Raw genomic sequence first — 13,498 nt, 5'->3', positions numbered from 1 at the left:
TATTCTTTTCTTCAGCATCACTTTTCAGTGTGAATAGGGACTTTAAGACAAACCACTACTCCACAGTTTTTTTTGTTATAGTTCTGTAATAGATTATCTGCATTGTTAGAAGATGCAGATTACAACGGTGAGTTTACTACACCCATCTCATTACAGTTACTGCGCAGATACTACACATTTTGTCTGAGTGAGGAATCAAACACTGTTTTTACTGTTCCTAGTACTGTATGTCATATTTGCAACACATCTTAAACGTCTTTAGAAATAATTTGCAGAAAGAAAATCAATTACTCCAATTTATAGTCCTTCATTGTTTATCGACAGCATATAATGGCCACTCCAGGACACAACACTGCTAAGCCTAAGTAGACTTGTGCAACCCGTTTTGCATCTGTAATAATGACCTGTAAAAACAATTTTAAGCAGTTATGATTAATTTCACTTAGCAGTACAATATTTAACTTAAGATTGCCAGCATAAGCACATCAAAATAATGCTTTTTGAAAAATAAGTTCAATAAATCTGTGTGTCTTCATTTGACTTCAGTATTGTATGTGTCCAAATACCCCTAATACCATAAGTACATTCTTTTGGTAGTAGATTTAGAACAATTTACCTGAAACAACAGTATATACAGTATATACTGTACTGAGCAACATCATGTATTACATTCCATATATTTGTCTCATCATTATTAACATACAGTAGAGATTCAGTGAATCAGTCCACATAGACATTCTGAGCATCTATTAATTCATCTTCCTCTAAATGTTTTCCATCTGTGGCATTTACTGTACAAAATTGAATTTAATTGAATGATTAGTTTCCTAACCTGAAATATTATTAACACTAGGATAACTGCTAAAGGATTAAATTTAAGTGTTAAAGTATTTTTTTCTCAGTATGTCTGGTAGTTTGACTTGTTGTCGGTCTTCACCTACTGTTTTGCCAACTTCTTTCATCTAATTCTGGTAGTTCATTGGAAATTCTAGCTGAATGAATTTGCCATGGAATGTTGTTAATCTCCCCCTCCTCATCTCTTAGTCCTCTACTGTTGTCAACACACTGATCCTCTCTCCCTTCCCCACGATCACTGCCACCTCTCCCTTGTCCCTCCTTTCATGGTCCTCAGACTTGAACCTAGATCGGGGTAAATCATGTTTCTGTCCATCTGCCTCTCTGCTCTCTGATTCCTCGCTCTCTCCCCCTGCCCCTTTCGCTCCATCTCTTCTATTCCTAACACTAAAATTCCACCAAGAGAGGATTGGATGCCTCTGTCCATCTTTCATGTTCATAGCTCACACCCCTCCTCATATTTCCTATTCATTTCAAAAGGCAACTGATGGAATCTGGTCTCCTCTGCTTACTAAAACTGTGGGTGAAACCTTAATAAAAATTGTCATGAATAGTGATGGACTTTATCATTTGACAACTTTAATAACTTCTTGCACATTTTCAGTCATATCATTTGTAGTGAGGCTGTTCTTGTTTAAAAATATGGTTACAAAGATTGTGCTTAAAGGTAGATGATCTTAAAGATAGAGTCAGCAATTCTTATCCCATACTCTTTTAGTCAAATTCAGTGAATATCTTCTCACAGTCCGCTAGCTGTCTGTTCTGTGTGTACTAGAAAAAGAATCTGGCATTCATACACAGCACTGGCTCTGTAAGCGGGCGTGTAAACACAGTGGCTCGGAGCAAGCCACACAACACTACTCTAGCCAATCAGCAGCAGGGGGTGTTCATGCTTGTGCACAGGACTGGGAGAAGTCATCAGAGCAGCTGTCTGTGTGAGGTCTCCCATCTCTAGCACCTGCTGAATATTGGGGGAGGGCTGGCGAACTGGAGCGAGAGAGAGGCCATGGCTTATTCACATAGAAAGTGCTTTGTCACAAAACTGATACACTTCCATTAATGTACCAATCCACACTTCATCTGAGACAGTGTCATGGAGACCCGCCTGCATTGTTTTACTTCATGTCTTAAATTTCAATAATGAAATAGTCTCATGGCACATCCAAGTGCAATTCTGTTGGAAGTCATTAACTGAATTCTACTCAAACTGTCATTTTAATGTATGACTAAAGAATGTGCAATCCATCTCTCGAGCGTATTATATCATGCACTGGATTCCCTTCAGAAATTGGATGGACAATGCCCCAATCTCTCTGACATTTAACTCTGCTGTATTAGAGCAAAGTTGATGTGCACTGCATGATTCTGTGTCTGTGTGTGTGTGTGTTTGTGTCTTCAGTGGTGGACTGGGATTTAAAACTGCAACAAAAAAATGAAGTAATATTGGACATATACAGTAGCCTGTTTTTTATAGAATATTTAAAATGCTTCTGTGAGTTTACTCTTTATATGATATGAAATGTGCTTGATAATCCGGCTTTTCCTTTTATTGACACATTTTTTGTACATAATTTGTAAATAAGTAGAAAATGTCAAATCAGCAGGCCAGTTAAACTCTAGATGACCAGTTCACCCCTGAGTACTGCAATGTTTTAACTTTAATACTGTCTCTATAACAATGCATCGTAATCATCTATTTATTTACATGTTGTTCATATGAATGTATGTCTTATATGTTACTGTGTTCATTTTTCACTGCAACTTGTTTTTATGTTTACTGAAAGCATGTGATTCCTCCTGTATGTTGTTTGACATTTGATTGTATGTCAGACCATTACACAGTCATTACTATTTCATTTATCAAGTTTTATTTATACTCTTTAGTGTGACCCACTTTTTAGTTTTTATTTAAAAAAAACAAAATCAAAACACTTGGTCAGAGGTGGTCATTGCAGTGTCTGATAATAAAAACCATTGAGGAAGATGGTAAGTTAAGAAATGAATCTTTATTTTACTGTTAAACCAATGGCTTTTTACTGTTGTGTGTATGATGTCAGCCTGAGTTTAGGATGTAATTTAAACATTTCATTTGTTCTATTTTTTTTTTTTAGATGAAAAAGTCATGTCAGACGACGAGTTTACCTGTGACCTCTTCCGTTTCTTGCAGCTGCTTTGCGAGGGTCACAATAACGGTGAGAATGAGTCATAGTTCCGATGAGAGTCTATTTTAATTCAAACCAAATTGTACACTTCCATTAAAGTATATTGTATATTGCAAATGTTACTAAAATGTTACTAAAACTTGACTGCAGACTTTCAAAACTACTTGCGGACGCAGACAGGAAGCACAACTACCATCAACATCATCATCTGTACGGTAGATTACCTACTCCGACTGCAGGTAAAGAGACTAAAGTTTGAAAGTCCATAATGTGAGTAATATTGCCACAAAACTATATGAGTGCTATTGAACATGTGTCTGGTTGGTTTGCTCAACAACCTTGCCTTCAATCATGGATTTTAGTCATTTTGTAGCTCAGATAATCAAGAAAGTCATATGATGAGGACACAGTAAGTACTTTGTCTGTAGCATCTTGAATTAAAATGAATAAGAAGGAATTTGTATGCTGGAAAACTTCCCTTTGCCCTGATAAAAAAAACAAAAAACGTTTTTTACATATAGACATATTTTTTGTTATAAAATACTTATACTTACTTATGTTTAATTTTTTTCTCTCAAGGAGTCTATCAGTGATTTCTACTGGTATTACTCCGGCAAGGACATCATCGATGAACCAGGCAAAAAGAATTTTTCCAAAGCCATGACAGTGGCAAAACAGATTTTCAACAGTCTAACTGAATACATCCAGGTAAACAAACAAATGAAGAAAATCAGGCCATGATCAGATGTTTTGTCAATGTGTGTTACTGACAGCCTCTCTCTTCAGGGACCCTGCACCGGCAACCAGCAGTCTCTGGCCCACAGCAGGCTGTGGGACGCTATTGTTGGGTTCCTTCATGTCTTTGCCCACATGATGATGAAGCTGGCACAGGTACGCACATACTGCATGTATTCTTGAGTTGAGCTCCCTGACCTAATGATCAGTTTGGACAGAGTAAATCATTCAAACTTTCATCTCAAGACATATATTATTTTCAGGGAGTTATAGAAATGATGATGGTCTTTAGAGCCAAGTTTTACCCCTAATGTGGAATGTTTTGAAACAGCATTTTCCATTTTGGCTTTCAGTAACTGTCATCAAGAATTAAGGTCAACATCACACTCATCATGCATTCTGTTAGTGGAAGGTCACAAAATCAACATTTAACAACCATCAGTATAGATCACACAACAGCTCTTAACATACGCATGGAAGAAATCTATGTTTTCACAAGCCTAATAGACGTGCTTGCAGACCTTTGTTTAATATGTGGCCAGTATACACTGCATACATTACCTTACTGCCTGAAAATAAAAAAAAATAATCCAAAGTGACTAAAGTCACTATGGATCTCTTGATTCTAAAAGTATTTCTACCATTTATTTGTATGTCCAGTATGACTGGTTTTAAAGTGATTCCACACATTCACATTCATTCTGAATAAAGGCCGTTTAGACAAGACAGTTTGACATGTCACAGTAGGAAAAGCACACATGAAAAAAGGTTATGTATCGGCTTCAGTTTCAGGGTCCTGGTTATTGTGCATGCTTGCGCTTCAATATGGAGAGCCATTGTTAACCTACCTTGGCTTTTCCTGCTATGAATAGTCAAAATGTCTACTGTCAAAAATTCCAATAACATGCATTTCATTTAATGTAATACCATATACATCTTTCCATATAATTCTAGATTGTTTACTGAATTTTATGAAAATGTGATTTAATATGAAAGTGTAAAATATCCATAAAAGTGAGGAATCACAGTAATTGATTTAGTGCTACAAATGAAAGGTCAAAATACTTTGAAGGAAATCTTGTGACTTTTTCAGTCTATTCAGTGCAGTCATACTCTGTAGATGACAGAAGCTAATCGCACACCTTCATTATTAGCACATACTTGTATTTTGCATGCATAACCTTTTAATCATACTTCAATCATACATTCATCATAGTTTAGAGATGAGCCATATATCTTAAGTCATAAGTCCCCAGCTAAGTCATAACCTCAAAACATATATGATTAACACATAAGATGCACCTAACAGTATTTTACTCTGTGCTTCTTAGCCTGATATTCCCACAGTTATCAGTTTCACAATCATAATATTTGAGATATTATAGTACACCAGTAAACAGATGTTTTAAATGTGTAATTCCAAAGTGAAAACTGTAATCATAGTATGTTATGAACTGGTGTGGAAATCAAATTATTGTTATAGTGAAAGAATATATTTGCCCAAACATTAATGTTTTACTGTCAAAGGAAAGAAAGTATTTGTCATGCACAAGAGTTTTTGAAAATGTTTTCAACTGTTCAAAACTGAATAATTTATTGACTATCTAAACTGTCTTCCACATGGTCAATGCAGGGTAAAGTATGTATTCATTTTATTTATCTATTGATGTGATATTGTGTTTACTAGTTTGGAATTTATTCAATGGTTGATTTCCCTTATAAAGGTTGTTTTATTCTCACCTGCTTTTTAAAAGGAAGTATCAGTACTTGATTTGAAATCGCTTGACTTGGGGAAATGTTTGCAATACTCAGTGAGTGCTTGTTACTTGTTTATGCTGAGACTAATGTCTTTGCAAACAAAAATTAGCACAGGGTAGAATGTGAGTTTTGCTTTAAAAGTATACTATGCAGGATTTTCCTAAAAACAATGCATGAATTCACACAAAAGTAATCCCTCTCAATCATTAGTTATGATGCACTAGAAATCTTTTGTCTGTTTGTTTGGGATGCTTCTGGGCATCAACATTTGGGCAGTGGGTGTGTAGCCCCCAGACGGTGTAGTTACGAGTCTATGTTTCCCTCCTCTGCTCAGCTCTGCTCTCTGTCTTTGTGTCATGGATAAATGAAGAGCTGCAGGTCTGTGTGTCTCTGCCTGACTGAGAGTAGAGCTGAGTTACACACACGCAGAGCAGAGAAGACCCATAGAACAGGATGAAGCTCTGCATTCAGGCAAAATCCAGCAACACAGCACCTTCCTTTCTCATCTCTCTCTCTCTCGCTCTCTCTCTCTCTCTCTCTCTCTCTCTCTCTCTCTCTCTCTCTCTCTCTCTCTCTCTCTCTCTCTCTCACACACTCTCACTCTCACTCGCTCGTTGAGCCAGGAAGGGAGAGACAATTTTACAAACACCAACCGACAAATCCTGCATAGTATACCTTTCAATGGTCGATACTTAATATACTTCAGCACCTTGACTTATCGTGAAGCTACAACACTTGTCTTATACCTTATGTCTTTTTCAACAAACACAAAGCTTTTCCAAGTATTTTGATCAAATACAATTTTTTTCCTCCTCAAACTAGTTTTTTTTAAGCAGATAAACATTCATTTGTGTTTCAGAAATTAACACAAAAATAGGAAAATAATGTTCCTTTGTAGCTATGGTTATACATTAAACTACAAGGCACACCTAATAAGTGTATATTTTAAGTGCACTTAGTCAGTTCATAATAATGAGATATTGTTACTCAAAAACACACACAAGACAGATCCTAAGTGACTGTTTGGATGAAGGTATGATCACACTGTGGCAAAAATAGATCAGTATCAGATCAGTTTCACTTTTTGTTAAAACATAACATCAAGATTATCACAGTTAAGAACAAAACATATTTTTATACAGACTTTTCTGAATGAATGAATTTATAATAAAGACGCAGGTGACTTTAAAACTTCCTGAAAAAAGGGATTGACATTTAACCCCCACTGTTGGGAGTATACACTTTAATATGAAATTATTTTGTGTTGGAATATACATTTTAATGTGACATCCACTCTGTGTGCTGGGGTTAACTGGGGTTACAGTTCTTTTGCCATTTTCATTCACTAATAATTAACCTGAAAGGAAAATGCTTTTCATTTGTGGTGTGTCTTTGTGTCTCCTGTGTTGCTTTGGCTATAACACTATTTGAATATCAACATAACCTTTAGCATATATGATATTTTGAATTTTATTTCATAGAATTACCTTATTATAAATTATATTATCGTGACTGCAATTCATGATTTCAATTCATTATGTGATATGTCCAAACACAAACTGCACTGGGAAAATAAGGTCAGTCCAGCCTCGATTTTTGATCTTTTCATTGTGGACATTTGATTAAAAGTATTCAACAAAAAATGTTGCTGGAGATACAAAGTTTTCAATGTATTTTATAATATTTATTTTTCTTTTTAAATCTGCAACAATGGATCTAATGTCACATAAATTATGAAACAGCAGCTTCACAGAACAATCCACAAATGCATTTACATATCAGCAGTGGCAAGCATTTGAGGCCAAACTTTAACAAGTGGGAATAAATATATTTGTGGCCAGACTTAATTTATTCTTCATTCAACATGAATAGGTACAGTCACTACTAATAGACACCTATGGTTTTGCAGACAGTAATTCTAATCCCATCCACATAATAAATCTGATTTTACAAATTATTTTTTGTTTCTCTGGATGAAATGAAAGTGAATACTGAAATAATATGTGGTGTAGTGTTTATTAACAATGAAAAGCTGTAGAGTTATTCATTGTACAGGTGTAGAAATCAGTGGTCTAAATTGAACATTCATTGACAGATTGTTAACACATGATGCTGTGTCACAAAATTCAACTATTAAATCTAATGCTCACTGACATTGTTTTAATCAGTATTCACACGAACAGCTGACATTAAACTTATGTTTGCATTTCACAACAGACATGTTGAAACCAGAATTTACAGCTGGAGGATATTGGTCAAATTTACATTTTTCCTGGACCATTGTTTTAATCTCACTTTTTGACAAACTCTCTGAGCATGAGGGGTTGGTTACTTAACTTTTTTTTGCAGCCCCTTTTTTGTTTTGAATGTGAGTGTATTGAACACACAATATCTTCAACATACACCTCATATAACCAGTACTTGTATTACGAAATGTTAAAATAATTCTGTGTGATAACTGTGGACTGTTGACACTTTTCACCTGTGTTTTCCACTTCACCAATGATCACAGCATCTCTATAAATATATGTGAACCCCTAATATTTAAAAATGATATTAATCTGTTGTCATCACTGTAAGGTTTTGTGCATCTTTTTATGGTCATAGGACTCCAGCCAGATTGGTCTGCTGAAGGAGCTGCTTGACCTACAGAAAGACATGGTTGTTATGTTGCTCTCACTGTTAGAGGGTAAAAGAGTTTTTTCCTCTTAGTTTTCAACCATTTTTATCTCTTGTCCTTTTTAAACTTCTGTTTAAGTGTGACTTTGTATTATTCAGGAAATGTGGTGAATGGTACAATTGCCCGCCAGATGGTGGACATGTTGGTGGAGTCCTCCAGCAATGTAGAGATGATCCTCAAGTTCTTTGACATGTTTCTCAAATTGAAAGACATTGTGGCTTCAGATGCTTTCCGTGATTACGTCACAGACCCTCGAGGTCTCATCTCCAAGAAGGACTTCCAGAAGGCCATGGACAGTCAGAAACAGTACTCCCCTTCCGAGATCCAGTTTCTCTTGTCTTGCTCCGAAGCAGATGAAAATGACATGATCAATTATGAGGAGTTTGCCAATCGCTTCCAAGAACCAGCCAAGGACATCGGCTTCAACATTGCAGTACTGCTCACCAACTTGTCTGAACATGTCCCCCATGACACAAGGCTCCAAAACTTCCTAGGACAAGCAGAAAGTGTGCTGAACTACTTCCGTCCCTTCCTGGGCCGAATCGAAATTATGGGTGCCAGCAGAAAGATTGAGCGTATCTACTTTGAAATCAGTGAAGTCAACCGCAGACAGTGGGAGATGCCCCAGGTCAGAGAGTCCAAACGTCAGTTTATCTTTGATGTTGTCAATGAGGGCGGTGAATCAGAGAAGATGGAGATGTTTGTCAACTTCTGCGAGGACACCATCTTTGAGATGAATATAGCTTCACAAATATCAGAGCAGGAAGAAGAGGAAAAGGGGGAAGAAGATGATGAAGTAGATGAAGGTGGAGGTGAGGGAAGTCCAGTAGGGGCAGCAAGTGGAGGAGGTGATGAGGACACTAATGGAGAGGAAGTGCAACCTGAATCAAGTTCTGCTTTTGCAGACTTCATAAACAGCGTGTTAAGCTTCTTCAGCATCTTCACCTTCCGTAATCTTCGCAGACAATATCGCAGGGTGAGAAAGATGACCTTAAAGGAGATTGTGGTGGCTTTGTCCACTTTTTTCTGGACCATCCTTATGAGTATACTACACTTCATTTACAATGTGTGCAAAGGCTTCTTTATGATAATCTGGCAAACGCTGTTTGGAGGTGGCTTAGTGGAGGGAGCTAAAAATATCACTGTGACTGAAATTCTGGCAAGCATGCCAGATCCCACCCAGGATGACGTACATGGTGATGGGCCAGGGGAGCCGAGGACAGGGGAGGAACAAGACACTGGAGGAGTGATGGACACTGGAGAGACTGGAAGTGGAGAGGAGGAGGAGGAGGATACCCAGGAGAAAGAGGGTGGGAGGGTACCAGGTGTTGATGCTCCAGGTGGACTTGGAGATATGGGGGTTGAGGCAACTGTTGAACCTCCAACTCCTGAAGGAACACCCATAACAAAGAGAAAAATGGTGAGTTTTATGCACTTCTTGTGAATAATTTATGTTTATAAATATTAACTCATTTATAGGGTGGCGAGCAATTCACTTTTCAATTTACACTTTTCTCCCAAAAAAATTAGACAGTATATCTACTGGCTGTTTAAATTTTTTTTGGCTGTTGACTTGTTTTCGTTCCATTACAGCCACCAGAAGAGCCTGATGCAAGCCAGAAACCTCCTGAACCTGTCCCTGTAGAAGAACCTGTTCCAGAGCCTGAAAAGGCCGAGTACGAGTCTCCAGTTGTTTTCTTGTGTCTACATTCATTTTCAGATTATTAAGAAGAGAATATTTCACTTAGACAGTTTGTGATAGTTTGATGTTTGTGTTCTGACGTTGCAGCTTTGGCACAAATTATTTCCATGCAGCAATTTCTTGTGCAAAATTCCAAAATACTTCACGATCAGCATTACTACCAGTATATTGTGTACAATTTTAGTAATACTATACAGGATAGATGTTTTAATGTTGATGGATCACAGAAATGAAAAAGCAACCCTGTTGTGTTTGGTTTTCAGTGTAGAAACTGGAGAAAAAGCAGAGAAAGAACCTGAGACCAAAGAACCAGAAAAGCCAGAAGCACCAAAGAAAAAAGCAACGAAAAAAGAAAAGAAGCCAAGAGGGGCAGAAGGTTTCCAAATATGGACTGAGCTGGAAACCCAAAGAATGAAATTCATGGTGACAGTCAATAGTGTTTATTTCACAAGTGGTTTTTCTGACATTATTTGAATTTCACTCTTTATTTACAAACTCACTGAAAAATATTCATCTCTTTTGTAGAACTACCTCTCCAGAAACTTCTACAACCTGCGGTTTTTGGCTCTGTTCCTCGCATTTGCCCTCAACTTCATTCTGCTGTTTTACAAGGTGAAGAGATCATTGTAGATTACATCAACAATATTATAAAATAATTAAAATAAAACACATTGAAGTGTATTTTAAAAAGTAGGAGGAATACATCTCATAAACTACTCATTACAGTCTGAAGTTCTGCTGTACCAACCTGTGTTATCTCTAAATTGGTCTGTTCTGTGTAGGTGTCTGACACCCCTCCTGAGGGTGACGAGATGGAAGGATCTGGGCTGTCAGAAGGAAGCGGGATGTTCGAAGGCTCTGGGTTGTTTGAAGGCTCAGGGGAAGAGGCTGAAGGATCTGGAATGAGTGAAGGAGATGAAGATGAGGAAGACATGCCAATTTATTTCTATTTAGAGGAGAGTACTGGCTACATGCAGCCCACACTGTCCTTCCTTGCCTTACTGCACACAGTCATCTCATTCATCTGTATTATTGGATACAATTGCCTCAAGGTAAGATGCAGGGCAAAACAGTACTGCATGTAATAATAGATCCTTTTGCCTCAAACATACAGACGTAATCATTCTTGAAGTGCTACATGAGAAATTATGTCCAAAAACTTGAATACTTAATAAACACTGTTTGCAATTTGTCAGATTCCTCTGGTAATCTTTAAAAGGGAGAAAGAACTTGCAAGAAAGTTGGAATTTGATGGTCTCTACATCACTGAACAGCCTGAAGATGACGATATTAAGGGCCAGTGGGACAGACTGGTCCTGAATACACCGTATGTGGACAAATATAATCATTTTTCTCCTGTCAGATGCTTCTGAGTAGAGTCAAGATTAAGGAAAACTGTTATATACCAAAAGGTTTTCTTTTTTAATATCATTACTAAATAATTTCCCCTTTTTCACAGTTCTTTCCCAAACAACTATTGGGATAAATTTGTCAAACGAAAGGTTAGTTTGATTTGCATTTTAGTGGGTTTGAAATGGCTTTTGTAGAGAACATTTATGTGAAATAAAACGTTTGTGTCCAGGTTCTGGATAAATATGGAGACATTTATGGCAGAGAAAGAATTGCTGAACTCCTGGGAGTCGATTTAGCCTCCCTGGATGTGAGTCAACAGCATGAGAAGAAACAGGAAGAACCAGACAACTCTGTGTTTGCATGGTATAGTGCCAGTTTAACCAACAAACACATGCATAAGACATTTTGATCTAAATACTAATAACATTATAAATGTAATGCTGTAATCTAATGCTGTGTCTTTTCAGGGCGACTTCCATTGACATCAAGTACCAGATCTGGAAATTTGGTGTTGTGTTCACAGATGGTGTAAGCAAAAACAGAATTTTAAAGAAAATCCAAAAGAAAAAGTTGAATATTACATACATGTACTATGAAAGACACAATACTATAGTATACTAGACTATACTGCGTCAACAAGAGCACATAATAGAGTAATGAATTGCTCAGGATTGCTTGCAAAAGTTATGATACTTATGACTGAGCACTTTTTTACCCGACACTGTTTGACATTATTGATCGCTGTTCATGTATGTCTTCTTTTAGGTTTTGTATCCCACTGATCTGTTTTTCCCTTTTTTATCTCTTTCAGACCTTCCTTTATCTGTGTTGGTACCTGATCATGTCTTTCTTCGGACATTATAACAACTTCTTCTTCGCCTGTCACTTGCTGGATATCGCCATGGGTGTCAAGACACTGCGCACTATTCTGTCTTCAGTCACACACAATGGGAAACAGGCAAGTGTAGAAAAAGACCTCAACAGAATTTATATTCATTTATTTTTATTTTGTATGACTAGATTAACTCTGTTCCCTTCTTTATGACAGCTTATGATGACAGTGGGCTTGTTGGCAGTAGTGGTGTACCTGTACACTGTAGTTGCCTTCAATTTCTTCCGCAAGTTTTACAACAAGAGTGAGGATGAAGATGAACCTGATATGAAATGTGATGACATGATGACTGTAAGTTATTGTTATTGTTGATCTAAAAAAAAAAAGAAAAGTGCACTTGTCACATCCGTATCTGCTCCCCTTCCCATATTATGTGTGTTCACTTGACTTTGCAGTGTTACCTGTTCCACATGTACGTGGGTGTGCGTGCTGGTGGAGGCATTGGAGACGAGATCGAGGATCCTGCTGGAGATGAATACGAGTTATATCGAGTGGTCTTTGATATAACTTTCTTCTTCTTTGTCATTGTCATCTTGCTGGCCATTATTCAGGGTAAAGACAATGCTGGTCTGCAAGACACTTTTCAATTTTCATTTTTATTGGAAAATATATATGAGTGAAGTAACAACGTGAGAAGTTTTTGGAGACCCACGGGGAGCCCAAGGGATTTCCAGGTATGCTTTACACGCACTAGATTTTATAACTGCCTTTGACGATAATGTTTCTGCACATATACTGCAGGTCTGATCATTGATGCCTTTGGAGAACTCAGAGACCAACAGGAGCAGGTCAAGGAAGACATGGAGGTATAATATAAACTGAGTCTATTGTCACACTTTTTTTAACCTACTGAATATGCAATGTGATCTTAATTCTCATCACTGTTTTTTGTGCAGACAAAATGCTTCATATGTGGCATTGGAAGTGACTACTTTGATACTACACCACACGGCTTTGAGACACACACTTTCGACGAGCACAACCTGGCCAATTACATGTGAGTGTCCCTCCTCTGTGTTACAGTGTGTGCATGTATGTGTGCACATTAGAAAACATTAACACGCAAGTCTTCTTCTTCAGGTTCTTCTTAATGTACCTTATCAACAAAGACGAGACAGAGCACACTGGACAGGTCAGTCTTATTCTTTTTATTAAGGTTTCCATTGACTGAAGGCACAGGACAGGGTCTGCTCCTTTCAGTTTCTTGTCTCATGCTGCATCCTCTGAAATGTTGTGCTTACATCTTCTGTTTTAGGAGTCATACGTCTGGAAGATGTACCAGGAGCGTTGCTGGGACTTCTTCCCTGCTGGAGACTGTTTCAGAAAGCAATATGAGGATCAGCTTTCTTAGCCAACAAGTA

At 37.4% G+C, this 13,498-nt stretch overlaps 1 protein-coding gene across 1 annotated transcript in view; it reads left to right on the top strand.

The window, feature by feature from the left end:
* Positions 1-13,498, top strand: part of LOC128371656 (ryanodine receptor 1-like) — a 48,986-nt gene extending 35,488 nt beyond the window's left edge. Inside the window, exons 85-107 of the mRNA XM_053332026.1 lie at positions 1,133-1,150; positions 2,967-3,047; positions 3,168-3,256; positions 3,597-3,725; positions 3,804-3,908; positions 5,386-5,391; positions 8,118-8,199; positions 8,289-9,610; positions 9,784-9,866; positions 10,156-10,315; positions 10,418-10,504; positions 10,675-10,944; positions 11,089-11,219; positions 11,352-11,394; positions 11,475-11,608; positions 11,713-11,773; positions 12,057-12,203; positions 12,294-12,428; positions 12,533-12,689; positions 12,879-12,943; positions 13,034-13,134; positions 13,218-13,269; positions 13,393-13,498. Coding sequence (XP_053188001.1) covers positions 1,133-1,150; positions 2,967-3,047; positions 3,168-3,256; positions 3,597-3,725; positions 3,804-3,908; positions 5,386-5,391; positions 8,118-8,199; positions 8,289-9,610; positions 9,784-9,866; positions 10,156-10,315; positions 10,418-10,504; positions 10,675-10,944; positions 11,089-11,219; positions 11,352-11,394; positions 11,475-11,608; positions 11,713-11,773; positions 12,057-12,203; positions 12,294-12,428; positions 12,533-12,689; positions 12,879-12,943; positions 13,034-13,134; positions 13,218-13,269; positions 13,393-13,488 — 3,554 coding nt within the window. The 3' untranslated portion in view covers positions 13,489-13,498. The remainder of the gene's footprint in view (positions 1-1,132; positions 1,151-2,966; positions 3,048-3,167; positions 3,257-3,596; positions 3,726-3,803; positions 3,909-5,385; positions 5,392-8,117; positions 8,200-8,288; positions 9,611-9,783; positions 9,867-10,155; positions 10,316-10,417; positions 10,505-10,674; positions 10,945-11,088; positions 11,220-11,351; positions 11,395-11,474; positions 11,609-11,712; positions 11,774-12,056; positions 12,204-12,293; positions 12,429-12,532; positions 12,690-12,878; positions 12,944-13,033; positions 13,135-13,217; positions 13,270-13,392) is intronic.

Source organism: Scomber japonicus, chromosome 13 (assembly GCF_027409825.1).
Source record: "Scomber japonicus isolate fScoJap1 chromosome 13, fScoJap1.pri, whole genome shotgun sequence".
In the NCBI taxonomy this organism is placed as follows: Eukaryota; Metazoa; Chordata; class Actinopteri; order Scombriformes; family Scombridae; genus Scomber; species Scomber japonicus.
This window is presented reverse-complemented; position numbering and strand designations above follow the sequence as displayed.